Source organism: Perissodus microlepis, chromosome 19, assembly GCF_051167445.1.
Source record: "Perissodus microlepis isolate ML-2025 ecotype Zambia chromosome 19, ASM5116744v1, whole genome shotgun sequence".
Taxonomy (NCBI): Eukaryota; Metazoa; Chordata; class Actinopteri; order Cichliformes; family Cichlidae; genus Perissodus; species Perissodus microlepis.
In genome coordinates, this window is record NC_140479.1 from 19,789,236 (window position 1) to 19,805,165 (window position 15,930).

Consider the following 15,930-nt stretch of genomic DNA (forward strand, 5'->3'; position numbering starts at 1 on the left):
TCACTCTGTTTAATAATAAAAGGCTCCCACCCATAGGCTAATATCCATTGCGTCAATCTGAAAAGATGCTTCTGATTGGTCCGTTTTCCTCTCTGCTTTTTTTCTTACTGTCAACTTCAGTAAGCAGCTTCATGCACTTGCTAGCAAGCTAAAAACACGGGATGTGCCATGTTTATGTAACTGAACTGCCCTTGAACTTTGTGACTTTCATGATGCGAAAAAAAGGCACACATTGCTAAATGAACGCTTCTGGTGAGTAAATGAAGCCGTTATTCGGAAATATCGGAAAGGAGCGTGCTAAGCAAAGTAGCTAAGCTAACTGAAGTTGCAGCTGCTTCAGGTGGTGATATTTGCAAGAAGAAAACATGCAAAGAGGGTAATAAGATGCATTGCTGCTGGGAAGTAAGCGTATTTGCTGCAAAACACATGTAAAAAGACAGCTTTAGTTAGTGCACTTACTAAAGCTGTTCATATCTTAGGTCTCTTATACCTCATATCTTCCATCTCCTATTGCTGTTTGTGTTTATGAATGGATGCAGAAAGAGATGCAACGAATTGCCACCAATGTAGAGTTTAATCAAGGTTGGCTTTTTATTTCTGCGTCTTTGAAGCAAAGAAAATGCAGTTAACTTCTAGCTAACAATCCTAACATTGCAGATGACTAGAGACAAAATAACTAGAAGCTTTCAACTCCACTACAAGATAAAAATGCTTTTAAAAATATCCAACTCTTCTTGTTGTCCCACCTGTTTTCTGCAGCTTGTGTTGCCGCCTGTCTCTACAGTCATGGCAGGACTTTTCCAAAGAGCACTAAGGCTAAGGACAGCTCTGAGATGTCTGTACGACTTCAACACGCTCTCACGATCTACAGCCACTCTTTCACCTGTTGACTTTCACAGTCCTTTTCTGACCTGCAGCTCAGAGCAGGTTTTGGCCTCCACTCGTAAGCTACATGCTGGGGCAGACGGGTCTAAAGTATCTCCTTCTGCAGCACCAGAGAGGTTGCCTTTCTGCAGAGTAACTGAGGAAGATCTGGCCTTTTTCAGGAAGATCCTAGCAGGCAGAACCATTGTTGACCCTGATCTGGTGGAGCCTAGTAATGTGGATTGGCTAAAGTCTGTGAGAGGTGAAGGCTACAATTGAATCCTTAATATAGTTCATAATAATAATCTACTGGTGTTGATGGCTCATTTTTCTGTTATATGTCCTGCAGGTTCTAGTGAAGTGTTGCTTAGACCTCAGACAACAGAGGAAGTATCACAAATTCTAAGGTAGATGGTAACCAAATCAACAGAAAGGTGTTTATCTAGTCATCAGACTTTTTCACATGTTTTGTTTTTCTCCTATAGCTACTGTAACAGTCGTAATCTGGCGGTGAACCCTCAAGGAGGAAACACTGGGCTGGTTGGTGGCAGCGTGCCAGTTTATGATGAGATAATTCTCTCTACCTCTCTAATGAACAAAGTCCTTAACTTTGACAGTATCTCTGGTAAGTTTAAAAGTTGAATTCAAAAGAATTCAACTTTGTCGCCATAGGCTGACAAATACCTGACAAATGTGTTTTTGATTTATGGTTACTTGTGCTGAAAATTCTCAAAGATCACTTTGTTTCCCTCTCAGGTGTTCTGACCTGTCAGGCAGGCTGTGTCTTGGAGAACTTGTCTTTCTACCTCGAGGAGAGAGACTATATAATGCCACTGGATCTTGGGGCAAAAGGCAGTTGCCAAATTGGCGGCAATGTAGCAACCAATGCAGGTGGTCTCCGGCTGCTGCGGTATGGGTCCCTACACGGGACTGTGTTGGGTCTGGAATTGGTGAGTGCTGGACTTTTGATACTCTCCCCCCCCCCAAAAAAAATAAAGCTTATTTTCAAATCCGTAACACATGTAGGTATTGGCAGACGGGCAGGTGTTGGACTGCTTATCCACCCTGAGGAAAGATAATACAGGATATGACCTCAAACAGCTCTTCATAGGGTCAGAAGGCACTTTAGGAGTCATTACTGCAGTGTCCATCCTTTGTCCACGGAAACCCAAATCTGTTAATGTTGTTTTCCTGGGTAGGATTTTCTATTTGCTTCTCAGATATACCTTTGTAAAAGATGATAGAGAAAGTTTTGTAAACCATTAAACGCATTGCTTTTCTTGGAGATTAGCAACAAAACTCATGTGTCTATCTCTGCTGTTAGGTTGTGAGACCTTTGAGCAGCTGCTGAAAACATTTCAGCTCTGCAAAGGCATGCTGGGAGAAATTCTGTCCGCCTTCGAGTTCCTGGACAGTGAATGTATGAGGCTGCTGAATACGCATCTCAAACTACCCAATCCTATATCTGGTATGAGCACGTTCTCTCTCTCACACACACACACATCTGTAACGATCCTATAAAACGAGTGAGCACACGCAGACCTTTCCCTTTGCTGTGCAGACTGTCCATTCTACATCGTCATTGAAACTTCGGGATCTGACCCGACCCACGATGCGCAGAAACTCCACAACTTTCTTGAGGAGGCAATGACATCATCGCTGGTCAGTGATGGAACGGTAGCAACTGAGGAAGCAAAAATAAAGGTCGGTGGACATGATTGGGAAAAAATATGCTTCTGTTGCATACAGTGAAGAAACTTAAGTATTCCAAGATTGATCCAAGATCATTTTATGTAATTGCATAGGTAAATATAATGCCAAATGATAAAAACATTTTCTGCTCCCGTTTTCTCAGGCTCTGTGGTCACTGCGTGAACGTGTCACTGAGGCACTGACTCACGATGGCTTCACCTACAAGTATGACATCTCCCTTCCAGTGGAACGGATCTACCAGCTGGTGACAGACATGAGGAAGCATCTGGGAAACCGGGCCAAAAGTGTGGTGGGATACGGACACGTAGGTAAGACGACTTGATAAAATGATCTGCACATACTCTATACACATACTACTGTCAGCTATCATCCAATTCTCTCTTACTTATCCTGTAGGTGATGGTAACCTCCACCTGAACGTCACTTCTCCATCTAAAGACCCTGCTCTCCTGGCTGCCATTGAGCCATTTGTTTATGAATGGACAGCCAGCTGTCGTGGGAGCATTAGTGCAGAGCATGGACTGGGCCTGAAAAAGAGGAACTACATTTACTACAGTAAACAGAGCCAGGCTGTGGCACTGATGGGTAACATCAAGGCTATGCTGGACCCCAAAGGCATCCTCAACCCGTACAAGACTTTACCAGACAACCTGAAGCAGTGATGTACGCAGACGTCATGCTCGAGTTAAACTTTAGTTACAACCTCACCGCTATATGGCGTGTGTGGCAGTTAGGGTGCTTTTCACACATTTGGTGCAGAGCTGACAGTTTACTCAAGAAACACTATTTGTCACACAAGCCACAAAACCCAGTCTTGCAAAAAAGAAAAGACAAAGTAGTTTCATTTTCTAGAAAGCATTACTTTCAGACAGATATCTTCTTTAGCAAGCTGCTTAAGTGAAGTTCCAGTTTAAATATTTTAACTACCCTTGTTACTTGCACTGATAGAGTAGCCTTAGTCTGATGCACTCCATATACTACAGAATATTCAGCGGGTTTTAGAGCTTGAAAAGAAAAAAAATTCCACTTTCTCAGAGGAAACAAATGAACAATGGCTGTCCTTCATATGGTGTTTGAGTGCCACTAGAGGGCAGGTGGGTATAACAGTGTGGGTAAAATGTTGTCTGGATAAACTGATGTTTGATACATTTATGCAGTGAATGCCACAGCTTGTAATTGGTAGCCAGCTGTTTTCCTGTCAAAATCCAGATGTTCTGGGTTTGGATGTAGCCATTGTAGGTGTCGGCAGCTGACTGTGTACATGTACTGAATGTATAATCATGCAGTAGCAGATTAAAGCTTTCCAATTTTGTTTGTAGAAATCAGAGCACATACTGCCCATTCATTAGGCAAGAGTGCAGTAAATGTTTTTATTACATATAAAAAGGCAAAACAACTTTCCCCCCCAAAAAACAAAGCCAGCATTTGAAAACAAAATCCTTCATACACCTGCAACTTTAAATTTAAAGTCTTCAATAAACATTTCCAAATGAAGACGGAGTGTTTGTTTTTCCATTATTCAGGCAACTTGTACATAACTAGATTTCACCTCTAGTCTCTTAAAATAAAATGCACATTAGAACACAAATAAACCTTTTGTGATTCCTCCTTGCCTGAGCAGAAGACTTTTTCAGAATCAGCCACAGTGAGTTTATAAAGTATGCCACACAGAGGATCAGGTCATTTCCTATCCCTATCACAAGTTACACACTACTTCCTATTGGCAGGTACTTGCTGCTTCTCTAGTCCACAAACCATCAGAATAAACATGTTTGTAGTGTTTTGATCTTCTTCCCTACCCTTGTCCACTATTTCTCAAAAAATCATTTCCTATCCAAATAATGATGACGTGTAGAGGAAGTCCAGTAGAGTAAATGCCTATATATGTATGCAGTCAGTTTCACACACCCATTGCACATTAATCTGTATCTTCAGTAGTGTGTTAGCAATGGCGATTCAATACATAAATAACATACTAGTGTTTTTTTTTCTTTAAGAAAAAGGTTTAAAAACAATTTTGATTCGATTGGCTCTTTCTTCCTTTTATAAGTGAACATTGTGTTTCTGTGGTGATGGCTGATAGTAATAAATGGGTGACAGATTTCTGATCGTCTCTGAGCAGAATGCCAAAAGGCTGGAGATCAGAAATTTGAATAGACAGTCTTGTAGTGTTTGTACTGGAAGGCAAAACCCAGTGTAGTCCCGCATGGGCATTAAAGCATTGGGATGGGGTTACTATAATATACCAGCCAGTCACACTCAGTAACAGTCCATAGTTCAAGTTGGTGGAAACACACTGGCAACTGGTTTGCTTCATATCAAAGGCTGGCTTATTCAGAAACGACAGGTCCAAATGTCTGTGTGGGCTTCAAGTCAAACATGTTGGTGGAAGGCATCCGCAGGGAAAGTGAGAGAAGGATGAGGCTGAATGACTCTTGGAACACCTCTTTCCTCTAGTCCTCTTTCCATCTGCTGCCTAATCTCCCTCTCTCTTTTTAACAAAACACTGGGAGTCTTGTTGAAGCCAATCCCTGACACCAGGCAGCTGCCTCTGAAACATGGCACCCTCTCACGACTCCTTGCCCTTTTCCAGAGAGCTGTGAATCTTGTCTAGGGTCTTCTTGATGCGCAGTGCTGTAAGCCTGGCAGAGGGGTTCTGGTACCAACATTCCTTCATTAGTTTCACCAGAGCAGAGAGAGTCTGGGGAAGAAAGAATGAATAAAAACATCATACACTGATGAATCCATTCTGAAAAGAATCAATGTGACTGCAAGCACTTTCAGATGTTGGCCCATCACCAGATAATGATCACATATGTAGGCACTCATGAGTCATGGATAAAATAAGAGCAAGAGTAGTTGGTTTGTCATCATATACAGGTGCTATTAAGGAACTGCAGAAAAAACAAACAAACCACAATATACTAGATGGACTATTTCACAGCTGTATGCCTCTAGTTAACTATTAGACCCATAATACATAATGAAGACTGAAGAAATTTAGTATAAGCAAAGTATAATTGTCTGTCTAGTAAAGCTGAGAGTAGACAAAATGTCAGATATTTTGTACAACTGCTTGTTAATGCAATCTGCCAATCTAATCTGCCAATCATGTGGCAGGAACTGAGTGCATTACATCCAGACATGTTCAAGATTTCATGTTGAAGGTCAAACTGAGCGTCAGAATTAGAAGAAAGGTGACTTAGGAGACTCTGAACATGATTACTGGTACCAAATGCACTGGTAACAACAACTTGCATAGCCATCTCTATGGTTTAAAGAGAAAAATGAAATATCAACAGTCACTCAAATAACCGGCTGTTAAAACCAAGGTATATAAAAGAGCACGTCAGAACATATCAACATTTGCAGCAGATGGGCTACAACAGCAGAAGACCGCACCATACGGCACTAAAAGAACAGGCTCACCAAAATTGAAAAACAAAAGACTCGAAAAAGGTTGCCTCAACTGACGAGTCTCAATTTCTGCAGTTCTACTCGTTTCACTGAACTCAAATGGCCTCCACAGACACCAGATCTCAATCCAACTGAGCACATATGGTGTGTGGCGCTATCATTTCAACATGGACCAAAATCTCTGGGCCATTAATCTGTGCTACAAAGATCTCAGGGAATTCTGTTCAAAGGGGTCCAATTCGATATAAATGGACAGTAAGTGTAGATGTTACTGCAAATAAAGTGTCTCATGTCAGTATTTGTCATAAACATTGCAGAAGGTCTATATAATTACCACATGGCCAAAATCTGCCTTTTTGAACGCCTTCATCCTATTGACAAATGTTTTGACATTTAACACCCGTCTGTCTCTCTTGACAAAAAGATTCTTACTCACAGGATCAGAGAACCATCGATTAGGAATGAAAGGCCTCTGCTGTTCCACACACACCACTTTCCTCATATCCTCAAAGCTGGGATCGTTTGGCACCTGATCGTAAAACGGAGGTTTGTACTCTTCAACAATGCCTGGAAAGTGGAATTTGAATGGGAAAAATTAGTGAAAATTTAAGGACAAGTTAAACAACAAGGAATGAAGAGACAACCAGAGGGCCTGGCACAGATCACCACACTGCATCATACTATTTGACTGTATTACAAGCAGCAGGAATTTTATGTATGAAGCAGTGCATTGTGATCACATTAGCGTGCCACTCTCTGTAACGTCCACAGCAGTGCACTATGTGCATGACACTCACCATTGCTGTACGTGCGTCTCGCTATCTCCCACAGCACCAGTCCAAAGGCCCATATGTCCACTCGCTTGTAAGCATCGAAGCAGTCTGTCTGAATGGTTTCTTCCAACACTTCAGGTGCCATGTAGCGCTTGGTGCCAACCTTTGGATTGTTGCCCACATCCAGCAGATTGTCTGCCTGGGAGTGGGTCACGGCCAGCCCTGTAACATGCAGTTACACACAGTGTTATAACAGGACCTGAAATTGATGTCTCCTGAAATGAGCGTATGATTTTGGAAAAAAGGTTTGACAGGTGCGGAGACACCAAGTAATACAACAATACAACCCTGCAATCCATTGTAGATAATGCAAGATTCAAAGCATTGAATTTCACATTACGTATTCATTAAGGATACATAGCATAGCTGTGTGAGAGGGCTGCAGCTATTGATTATTTTAGTAATCGAATAATCTATTGATTATTCCATTGATTAATCGAGTAATCGGATAAGAAATATTTTTGTCTGATTAATCAGCATCAATAAATATTCATAAAAGAAAAAACAGGTCTTTCAGAATGAAGTGCTCATTGGTTTCGATTTTAGAAATTGCAATGTTTTAAAGTTTAACTGCATACAACATCTGTCAAAAAAACTCAACTAAACCCTTTGAAATGTAATGTATAGAAAACATTATATTAAATGCAAAAATATATAAATAGTCTCAAGTACAGTCAAAGATTAAAGTATATTAAAATAATATAAATGCAATCTAAACTAAGGCATAAAAAATATCTTTATTCTGTCTTCTTGGAAGGCTTTCTGACATTAACAGGAGGCAAGTTTTTGTGCTGCTGAAAACAAGTTATGATGGTGTGCCTTCAGCAAGCTGTATAATTTAAACATCGTATCGGACTAAGTTAACAGTTAATCTGCAGATTTTCATACAACTTCTGGAGGTTTACTGCAGATTTTCCGCTGTGTAAAACAGCTGTGGATGGAGCAGTGACAAAGTATGTTTTTCTTCACGTTGGAGTTTGTTGATCAGGTGCTTTGATAAAGGACTCGATGCCTTTTTTGGGATGCTAGAAACACGTTTTTTGGGGGTTTTTCCATTTAACCTCACCATCCCGGTAAAGGCTCCGCCTCTTTGGTCATCCTGGTGTGTGTGTTAACAGAACAGCTCCACGTTAAACTGTGGTAGCGTCATCATTACTGATATTGTTGTGTTATCAGTGTTTTTGTTTAAAACTGGGGGCTGTGTGGGCTTAGTGTTGTCAAAAGTTTTATTCATACGCTGCTCCTAAATATGAAATGCTCACAATTACATTGTTTAAAACAGCAGCGAGCTACAGAGCCGTGCATTAAACAAGGGATCGAAGCAAATTATTCAGTGAATCGTTGCAGCCCTAAATCCCACAGTATACCAACAAAAATGTATAGTTATTTAATTATTTTTTCCTGGAAATAATTAACCTCAAGAATATTTATTACTAAGCAAAACATTGGATAATGCTGATAATACTATTATTACTTAATTTTTTAAAAACAAGCCAACTGTAAATATGCTGTCTGGACTAAATAAAGCTTTTAGTATCTAATTAATTTATGTTTACTCTTTTGAGCAGGTAGCACTGGTAAATCACATGCCTACAGTTTATCTGAATCCCTGAAATAGGTGAAAATCCCAACAGTTCGGAGGAGACAAAAAGCAGAAAAGTGACTGACCAAGGTCTGCGATGCAGCACCGCAGCTCCTTGGTCACCAAGATATTTTTACTCTTCAGGTCCCGGTGTGCGATGGCTGGTTTCCCCTCTGTGCCAAAGATCTCCGTGTGCAGGTGCACCAGGCCGCACGCTATCGATGCAGCCATTGCCAGACCTTCTGATGTCTCCACTGCGACTCGCTGCAAGTAGTCATAAAGCGAACCATTTTCATGGTAATGGGTGATGAGCCACAGTTGAGTGCTGGAGTTTCGAGAAGTCATATCGGATGCCATGAACCCTGAGGGACAGAAAGGTGAAAGGTAATATCATGAAATTGTGTATTATTGATTCAGACGTAAGTCAAGTTCCTCTGGCATCAATCACACTTATTACTGTTGCATTTTGCTGAATCCTTTTGTATTATCTTTCACAGATCATCTTGTACTTCCTGGTCCCTTTATGGGGTCACCACAGCGACTCCTCTGCCTCCATCTCACTCTGTGCCTAGGATCCTTTTCTGTCATACCAACCCTCTGCATGTCCTCCTCTTCTGCATTCATGAATCTTCGTGGTTTTACACTTTTCCTCAAGCCTGGCAGCTCCATATTCAAGATCCCTTTGTTTAATATATCCACTATCCCAGTAGCTCTAACCTGAGCCGTCCCTCTGATATCATGATTTCCATGACTTAGTGCTTTAAAATAAACTGAGAGAGTCTCCAGTTTAGGGAAGCTGAGGTTAAAATTCAGAGCTGCCATTACTATGCAAGGAAATACACATGTTAGTAGGGCTGCACGATTTTGCATAAAATGAGAATCACGATTTTTTTGCTTAGAATTGAGATCATGATTCTCTCACGATTTTCTTTTCCAATATAAATATTTTTTGCACTTATTAACTGCACATCAACTTCGTAACAGTTAAGACTGAACATAAAAACAATAAATAAACATAAAAACAATAAATGTCTCACATTTTGTCGTTGCCGCAAAACCTTGTACTGCTTGAAATTCCGTCTCCACTGTTGCTCGACACTGCCTGTATAGAGCAGGTAGTGCAACATTTTTAAAATAGTTGCGGGACGGCACTGTGTAGCGTTTGTCTAGGATGTTGATCATCCTCCTAAATCCCTCGTTTTGCACAGTGTTGATGGGAGCCATATCTTTGGTCAGGTGATAAGTGATGGCCTCCGTAATTTCTTTGTGCCTGCGGGAGGTCGACGGGTATAGGGAAGCGCTGTATAACGTTCCCATTATTAATGTTTGGGTGGTTGACGGGGACGGATTTTCTCCTGTCACTTTCTTGGCCTTTACAGCTTTGTCATATTGCACTTTATGGTGACGTTTGAGGTGGTTATACAGATTTGTAGTGTTACCTTGCGGTGCTGCTACTATGGCAAAACACAGCTTGCAAATGATATTTTTTTTGACTCTCATCGTCTTCTTTGAAGGCAAAAAACTTCCACACGGAGGAATGAGAACCTTTTCTTGGAAGTAATTTTACAGTGGGGTTGTGTCTGTGAAGGTTCTCAGTCATCCAGGTCATCGTAGTCAAAGGAGCTTGCAAAGAAAAGCATCTGGACTTCTTTAAGTTACTTGAAGACGTTTCACCTCTCATCCGAGAAGCTTCTTCAGTTCTAAGGTCAAATGGTGGAGAGTCCCAGATATAAACCTAGTGGGAGTATCCCCCCACAGAGGGACAAAAGGACCCCCTGATGATCCTCTAATCGCCTGAGCCAAGGTGTGAAACTGGGTGTGGGTCCCAATCAGCCACTGCTGAGTCTTGTCCTGTGGAGGTGGCTCTTCTGTGTTGTGCCATGCGCTTGTGAAGTGGCTGTTTGGTCTCTCCAATGTAGAGGTCTGGGCATTTCTCGCTGCACTGTACAGCATAGACCACATTGTTAAGTCTGTGTTTTGGCGTTTTGTCACCTCCACAGGACAAGACTCAGCAGTCCATCTGCATCTTAAGGATAAAGGACACTCTTTCGAGGATGCCAATGTTCACATTTTGGACAGAGAGGACAGATGGTTTGAAAGAGGAGTGAAAGAAGCCATCTATGTCCACTGTGAGCGACCATCTTTGAACAGAGGCGGGGGTTTACGACACCAACTCTCTGCCATCTATAATCCAGTTTTGAGATCCCTTCCCAGACGCCTTAACGCCCACTCACATCCTGGGCCATCTGACCTCAGGAATTCGCATGATAAGGTGGGGCCAGGTTTCACAATGAACACACCCGAAACTCTGGCTGATTGGGACCCACACCCAGTTTCACACCTTGGCTCAGGCGATTAGAGGATCATCAGGGGGTCCTTTTGTCCCTCTGTGGGGGGATACTCCCACTAGGTTTATATCTGGGACTCTCCACCATTTGACCTTAGAACTGAAGAAGCTTCTCGGATGAGAGGTGAAACGTCTTCAAGCAACTTAAAGAAGTCCAGACGCTTTTCTTTGCAAGCTCCTTTGACAGTGGGGTTGTCATTCTCACCGCCATCAGGAAACGTTTCCTCTGCGCTCATTGTGTTTTCTCCCCTCGGGCAGTTTCACGTGCTCTCCATTGTTTTTTCCCTGCCAGATGGCTTCTGTATCATGTGGTATAAGGCTCCGCCCTTGTCATTTGTTGAGCAGGAAGCGTCAGCGCTTGTTTTCATGCAGATTATGTCCCGGATCAAAATGCGGTACAATCGTCATCTTTTTTTTTTTTTTTTTTTAAATCGTTGTCATTTGGAAATGAGATCGCACATAAGTATGAATCGAGATCACGATTTTCTAACGATTAATCGTGCAGCCCTACATGTTAGCCTAACCAAATTTGGGGACAGTCAGCAAGACCAAAACATTAAGCGTAACAGACTCACCCAGTATGTTTTCATGCCTCAGCAGCACTGTATTGTAGATCTCTGTCTCTCTGAACCAAGACTTCTCATCTCTCGAGGAAAAGATTTTCACAGCCACATTCTCGCCCTGCCACTGTCCTCGCCACACCTCTCCATATCGTCCTTTGCCTGGCGGAAAAAATATATATGTATAATAAAGAGAACACAAGAGGAGAGGAGACAAGAAACAGGAAGTCAGAAAAGAAAAAAATACAGATGCATGCATTTTAAAAAGACAATCACTGTCTACTTTTTAAAATTTGAGGGGTGAATTTTTACTCTATTCCATTGCTACAGCAGTGAGATTCTTTTGGCACAGATTTGATGTTTCCACATCAAAAGCTCAACTGTGCACAAAGCACACAGTGCACAAAGCCACAAACTTGAAAACCAAACTCTTACAAGCTGTAGTTCATGATACTGTGGTATATAAAAAGGACCCCAAGACAAGTAACCTACATACTTTTATTTGAAAGCTACATCAAAATCTGTCAGATTTTATAGTGCTTTTTACAGTGACATTATCTTTATCTTTAACTTCAGACAGGTGATAGTTTTGAACATGGTCAACAACTCACACAAATAAAAAAGGAACTGATAAAATGTTTTGACAGTTTCTTGAATCACAGATGATTTGACCTCCCGTCTCTTTGACATCACTCATATTCCACGGATATGTACAGTCATGACTGTAGTCAGGATCACCTGTGGCGTTAATTATAAGCATGCTCGCTTCTGGGAAACTAACTAATGTGTGAATATATCCCTTTCCTCCTGATTAATGATAAGAATTTGTTATTTTCGTGATGAATAACTTATGTGTCATGACTTTGGATTTTTTTTCATGTCATCTGAACAATTTGCTTTTCAGTAGAACTCTTATCAGATCTGCCAGTTAAACAGATTTGAATCTGAAATGTTACGTGTTATACCTACCTACGCACTCCATCAGACTAATCTGTCGGGCCACAGTTCTTTGAACAAGGAAGGGAAGACCTGAACCACTGCCTGACGTACATGAGTGATCCAACAGGTCCTGCAGATAGACAGATTTGATTTTAGCTTTGTTTGCAAAGATTTTTAAAAAAGAACATAAATCTTTACATGTCAAATGTAACTAGCATGTAGAGTCATATACAGGTGTATGCTTAATATGCTTGCTGAAAGCTACAGTTGTGATCAGAAGTTTACATACACTCATCAGTGTATGTAAATCATGAACTTTATGCCAATTTTGGACTTTTAATGACTTCTTCAAGAATTGGGTTCACAAGTTTCAATTTAATTGGATTTTCTAAAAGCCGCATGGGGTGAAAAGTATATCTGTGAAGGTTCTCATTCATCCAGGTCATCGTAGTCTAAGGAGCTTGGAAAGAAAAGCGTCTGGACTTTTTTAAGTTGCTTGAAGATGTTTCACCTCTCATCCAAGAAGCTTCTTCAGTTCTAGGGTCAAATGATGGAGAGCCCCAGATTTAAGCCCCAAGTTACATCTAGACCAGAATCTTTTGGTAGTCATTTACATGTTTCTGGCAAGATGTCTCACCATTTTTTCTGCAGAACTGGCACAGTTGGCAGGTAGTCATTGTCCTCCATTCTTCCATCCACTTTGTGCAATGTACCAATACTATAGGCAACAAGACAGCTCCAGGGTATGATACTACCACTGCCATGCTGGGCAGTTGTCACAGTGTTTTTAGGTTTGAAAGGCTCACTTTTACTACACTTCACTACACTTTTTTACTTTTGACTGTGTATTTTAGAGAAACTCCCAAAATAAGTTCAGACTTGTGCACCTAGTTCTTGTTCTTTAAAGTCATTAAATGCCTATGTTGTACAATTATTCCACCCTGGAGAAAGAACAGTCCCAAGGAATCATTAAAAGCCAAGATTACCATAAAGTTAATACCCATAGGTGTATGTACACTTCTGACAATAACTGTAAATTGAAGGTGAAAAATATCCCAATACTCAGAGGCTGGAAGAGAACAAAGCGTGAGATGGGCCTTCTTCTTGCTTTGGCCAAATCCCTTTTCATGGTTATCTCTGTTACTCTTACCGCTAAAGTGCTGTCTCCGACATTGGAAGTGATGAGACCGTCTATGGCTCCCTGCTCAGCGTCAAACTCCTGCAGTCTCTGCAGACGTCCATGATGGAGCCTTCTGCAAGCCAGCACAGATACTACAGACAGCAGAGCCAGAACGACCACTGGGCCAAGTACGAAGAGAGCTAATGTCTCCACACGATATCGAACTGGCTCACCTTCTGGGGCTGTGGGTATATGTAAAAAAGAGATACGTATAGTTTGAAATTGGGGAAAAACATTTATAGTAAGGAAAAGAGCTACAGGACAGTCCAATTTCCTTGTAGACATAAAGCACCTGATGGTAGCAGAGACATCAGATATTCCCTGGTGGTATTGCTGTTGCACCTGTCCTGGGAGCAGCATTGAATAGCCTGGTGGTAGGACGTAGCTGTGAAGCACTGGAGAAGGATTTGGTCCGCGTCGTCCAAACAGCCACGCTCAAAAAAAACTCCACTCTTACTAACTTTGACCGAAGAGAAGCACTGGGTACCTTGGCACCGGGTGGGGTGGAGGCATTTAGGACCTTCACATGCACACTGCAGCTGTCCATCTGTAAATAACAGGATACAATATTAACTTTGAATTAAAGGTAACAGGTTCTAATAAAGCAAAAGACATAATAAAAGACAGGTAATAGACTCTCAGTGTGTTCAAGATAGAAGGTAGGTGGGCATCACCAGACACCCCGTGATACAATATTTTCACAATACTTTAAACCCACAATATATTATTGGGTTTTTAATTATTGGGTTGCTGAGTGTTACAGTGATAATCAGCTTACATCTTAATTTCTTTGTTTTTTTTTTCCAAATCCAGAGTACATCACTTGTAAATTTTATTTATTTATTTTTTTTGTCGTATATCACACATAAAAGTAAAGACCATACCTGTTCCGGGTATTATTTTTCTACTACAAATAAACAATCTCCAGCAATTTAATATTCAGGTTTGAGCACAAAGCAGCGAGAAACAGTCTCACAAACAATAAATGAAAAAGCACATGAGTACAATACCTGGACCCTCAGCTGATATCGACAGAGTCTGCAGCGAGAGCAGCAGCAGGACATGGACACTGCAACGACCCATGTTTCAGTGCACTAAGAGTGGGGAGAAGATGCAAGATGAGCCTAAGAGTTCAGAGGAGTACACTCATAATTACATTTAGCCTCTTTATGTTATCTGACGAGCCTCATAAGGCTCCATACAGAAATGAAACAACAAATTATAAAGGCTGAATGAGTTCAGTTTGTCTTAGAAAGCATTACTTAGTATACATTAGTGCAATGGATTAAACAGAAGAATTAAACAGTCACCATGAATTACTTCCAAATGTATAAATGTCTTCACCTGAATATAATATAATCGTGTGGTTCGTTCTTAAGTGGTTGACTAATAGACTAATTGCTTTATATATAAGACTTGATGTACTATAACTGTTCCTCCGCAGGCTAGCATGCACAAACATACACTAAAGTCAGCCTCTGGTTTTGACCTAACATTCAGAAACAACCAAAGCTATCAGCAAATCCTTCTTTAAAAGGAAAAAAAAGATAGGGGACCTAGTTGTTTGCTGTGGCCATTAACAGGCGACCTCATTGGCCGCTCACAGGCGCCCCGGAGGCGCCAGGATGCCTGGTGCTGCTGCCCTGTAAACTAAGCTAAGCTAAGCTAAGCTAAGCTAAATTAAGCTAGCCACACAGCACAAAGCGCAGACTGACAGCCGAACGAGGACAGCCAAAACAGAGCATTAAAACAACACCCACCTACCTGGCGCACACGCAGCGCAGTTTCTAACTCATGCTGTTAAGCCTGCACATTCGTACACGAGTATTAAATAATCGTATCGGCGTGGTTTTCGATGTAAAACCGCTAAAAGAAGGGACCACAGCCCAGCCCACCCACTGGCTGTTTTCGCTTCCAGCTACACTTGACGTCACCAAAACATTAACATCAAGTTGCATTGTGGGGCAGAGAAGTCCGCCAACTTAAAATCAGTGTAACGCCAGTGATATTAATGTGTATTTGAAGTGTTAATAACGTCAGCCATTATTGTATGATAATTAAATGAGAAGAGACTATTGTGTGTTAACCTCTGTGGTCAGTAAATGCTGCTCAATGGGCCCTAAGCTGCAATCATTACACGTCTGTGTAAGCACTTATTGAATTTAAGTGCATTTTTTAGCATGATGCTGGTTTCTAATAGTGAAAGATTCGCTTTTTACTTCACAACATACCCTTGTTAATTCTCAGATCAATGTTTAGAATATTATGTATTGTTATAGATTAAATGACGCAAAGATGCATTGAGCTATTAAAGTTTGCCCCACGGTGACCAGCTACAGTATTAAACCTGCTTAAATCCTCTTACATTGATAAAAAAAAAAAATCCAGCAGTGATAATTTTACACTGAAAGAGTGTGCATTGTATTAAATCACTTATTTACATAAGCTGAATTTCAATAAATACATTTTTAAAAGGTCACATATGCATCTATATC

At 41.1% G+C, this 15,930-nt stretch overlaps 2 protein-coding genes across 3 annotated transcripts; one reads left to right on the forward strand and one right to left on the reverse strand.

Annotated features, from left to right (window-relative positions):
- The first annotated feature begins 51 nt into the window (after positions 1-51).
- On the forward strand, positions 52-4,071 carry d2hgdh (D-2-hydroxyglutarate dehydrogenase). Its single transcript, XM_084914276.1, has 10 exons — positions 52-252; positions 760-1,126; positions 1,214-1,271; positions 1,350-1,489; positions 1,621-1,814; positions 1,891-2,059; positions 2,189-2,332; positions 2,426-2,568; positions 2,720-2,885; positions 2,974-4,071. The coding sequence occupies exons 2-10, from the start codon at positions 787-789 to the stop codon at positions 3,237-3,239; spliced, it is 1,620 nt and encodes a 539-aa protein (XP_084770402.1). The 5' UTR covers positions 52-252; positions 760-786; the 3' UTR covers positions 3,240-4,071.
- Positions 3,919-15,359, reverse strand: acvr1l (activin A receptor, type 1 like). 2 transcript variants are annotated; one of them, XM_084914277.1, is made up of 10 exons: positions 15,200-15,359; positions 14,446-14,529; positions 13,728-13,982; positions 13,406-13,617; positions 12,286-12,385; positions 11,332-11,478; positions 8,496-8,771; positions 6,792-6,989; positions 6,431-6,561; positions 3,919-5,278 (listed from the first exon to the last, which is right to left on the reverse strand). In XM_084914277.1, the coding sequence occupies exons 2-10, from the start codon at positions 14,516-14,518 to the stop codon at positions 5,147-5,149; spliced, it is 1,524 nt and encodes a 507-aa protein (XP_084770403.1). In that variant the 5' UTR covers positions 14,519-14,529; positions 15,200-15,359; the 3' UTR covers positions 3,919-5,146. The 2 variants fall into 2 exon arrangements, with proteins under 2 accessions (XP_084770403.1, XP_084770404.1); XM_084914278.1 differs by having other exon boundaries at positions 15,196-15,359.
- Between the last annotated feature and the right edge of the window lie 571 nt (positions 15,360-15,930).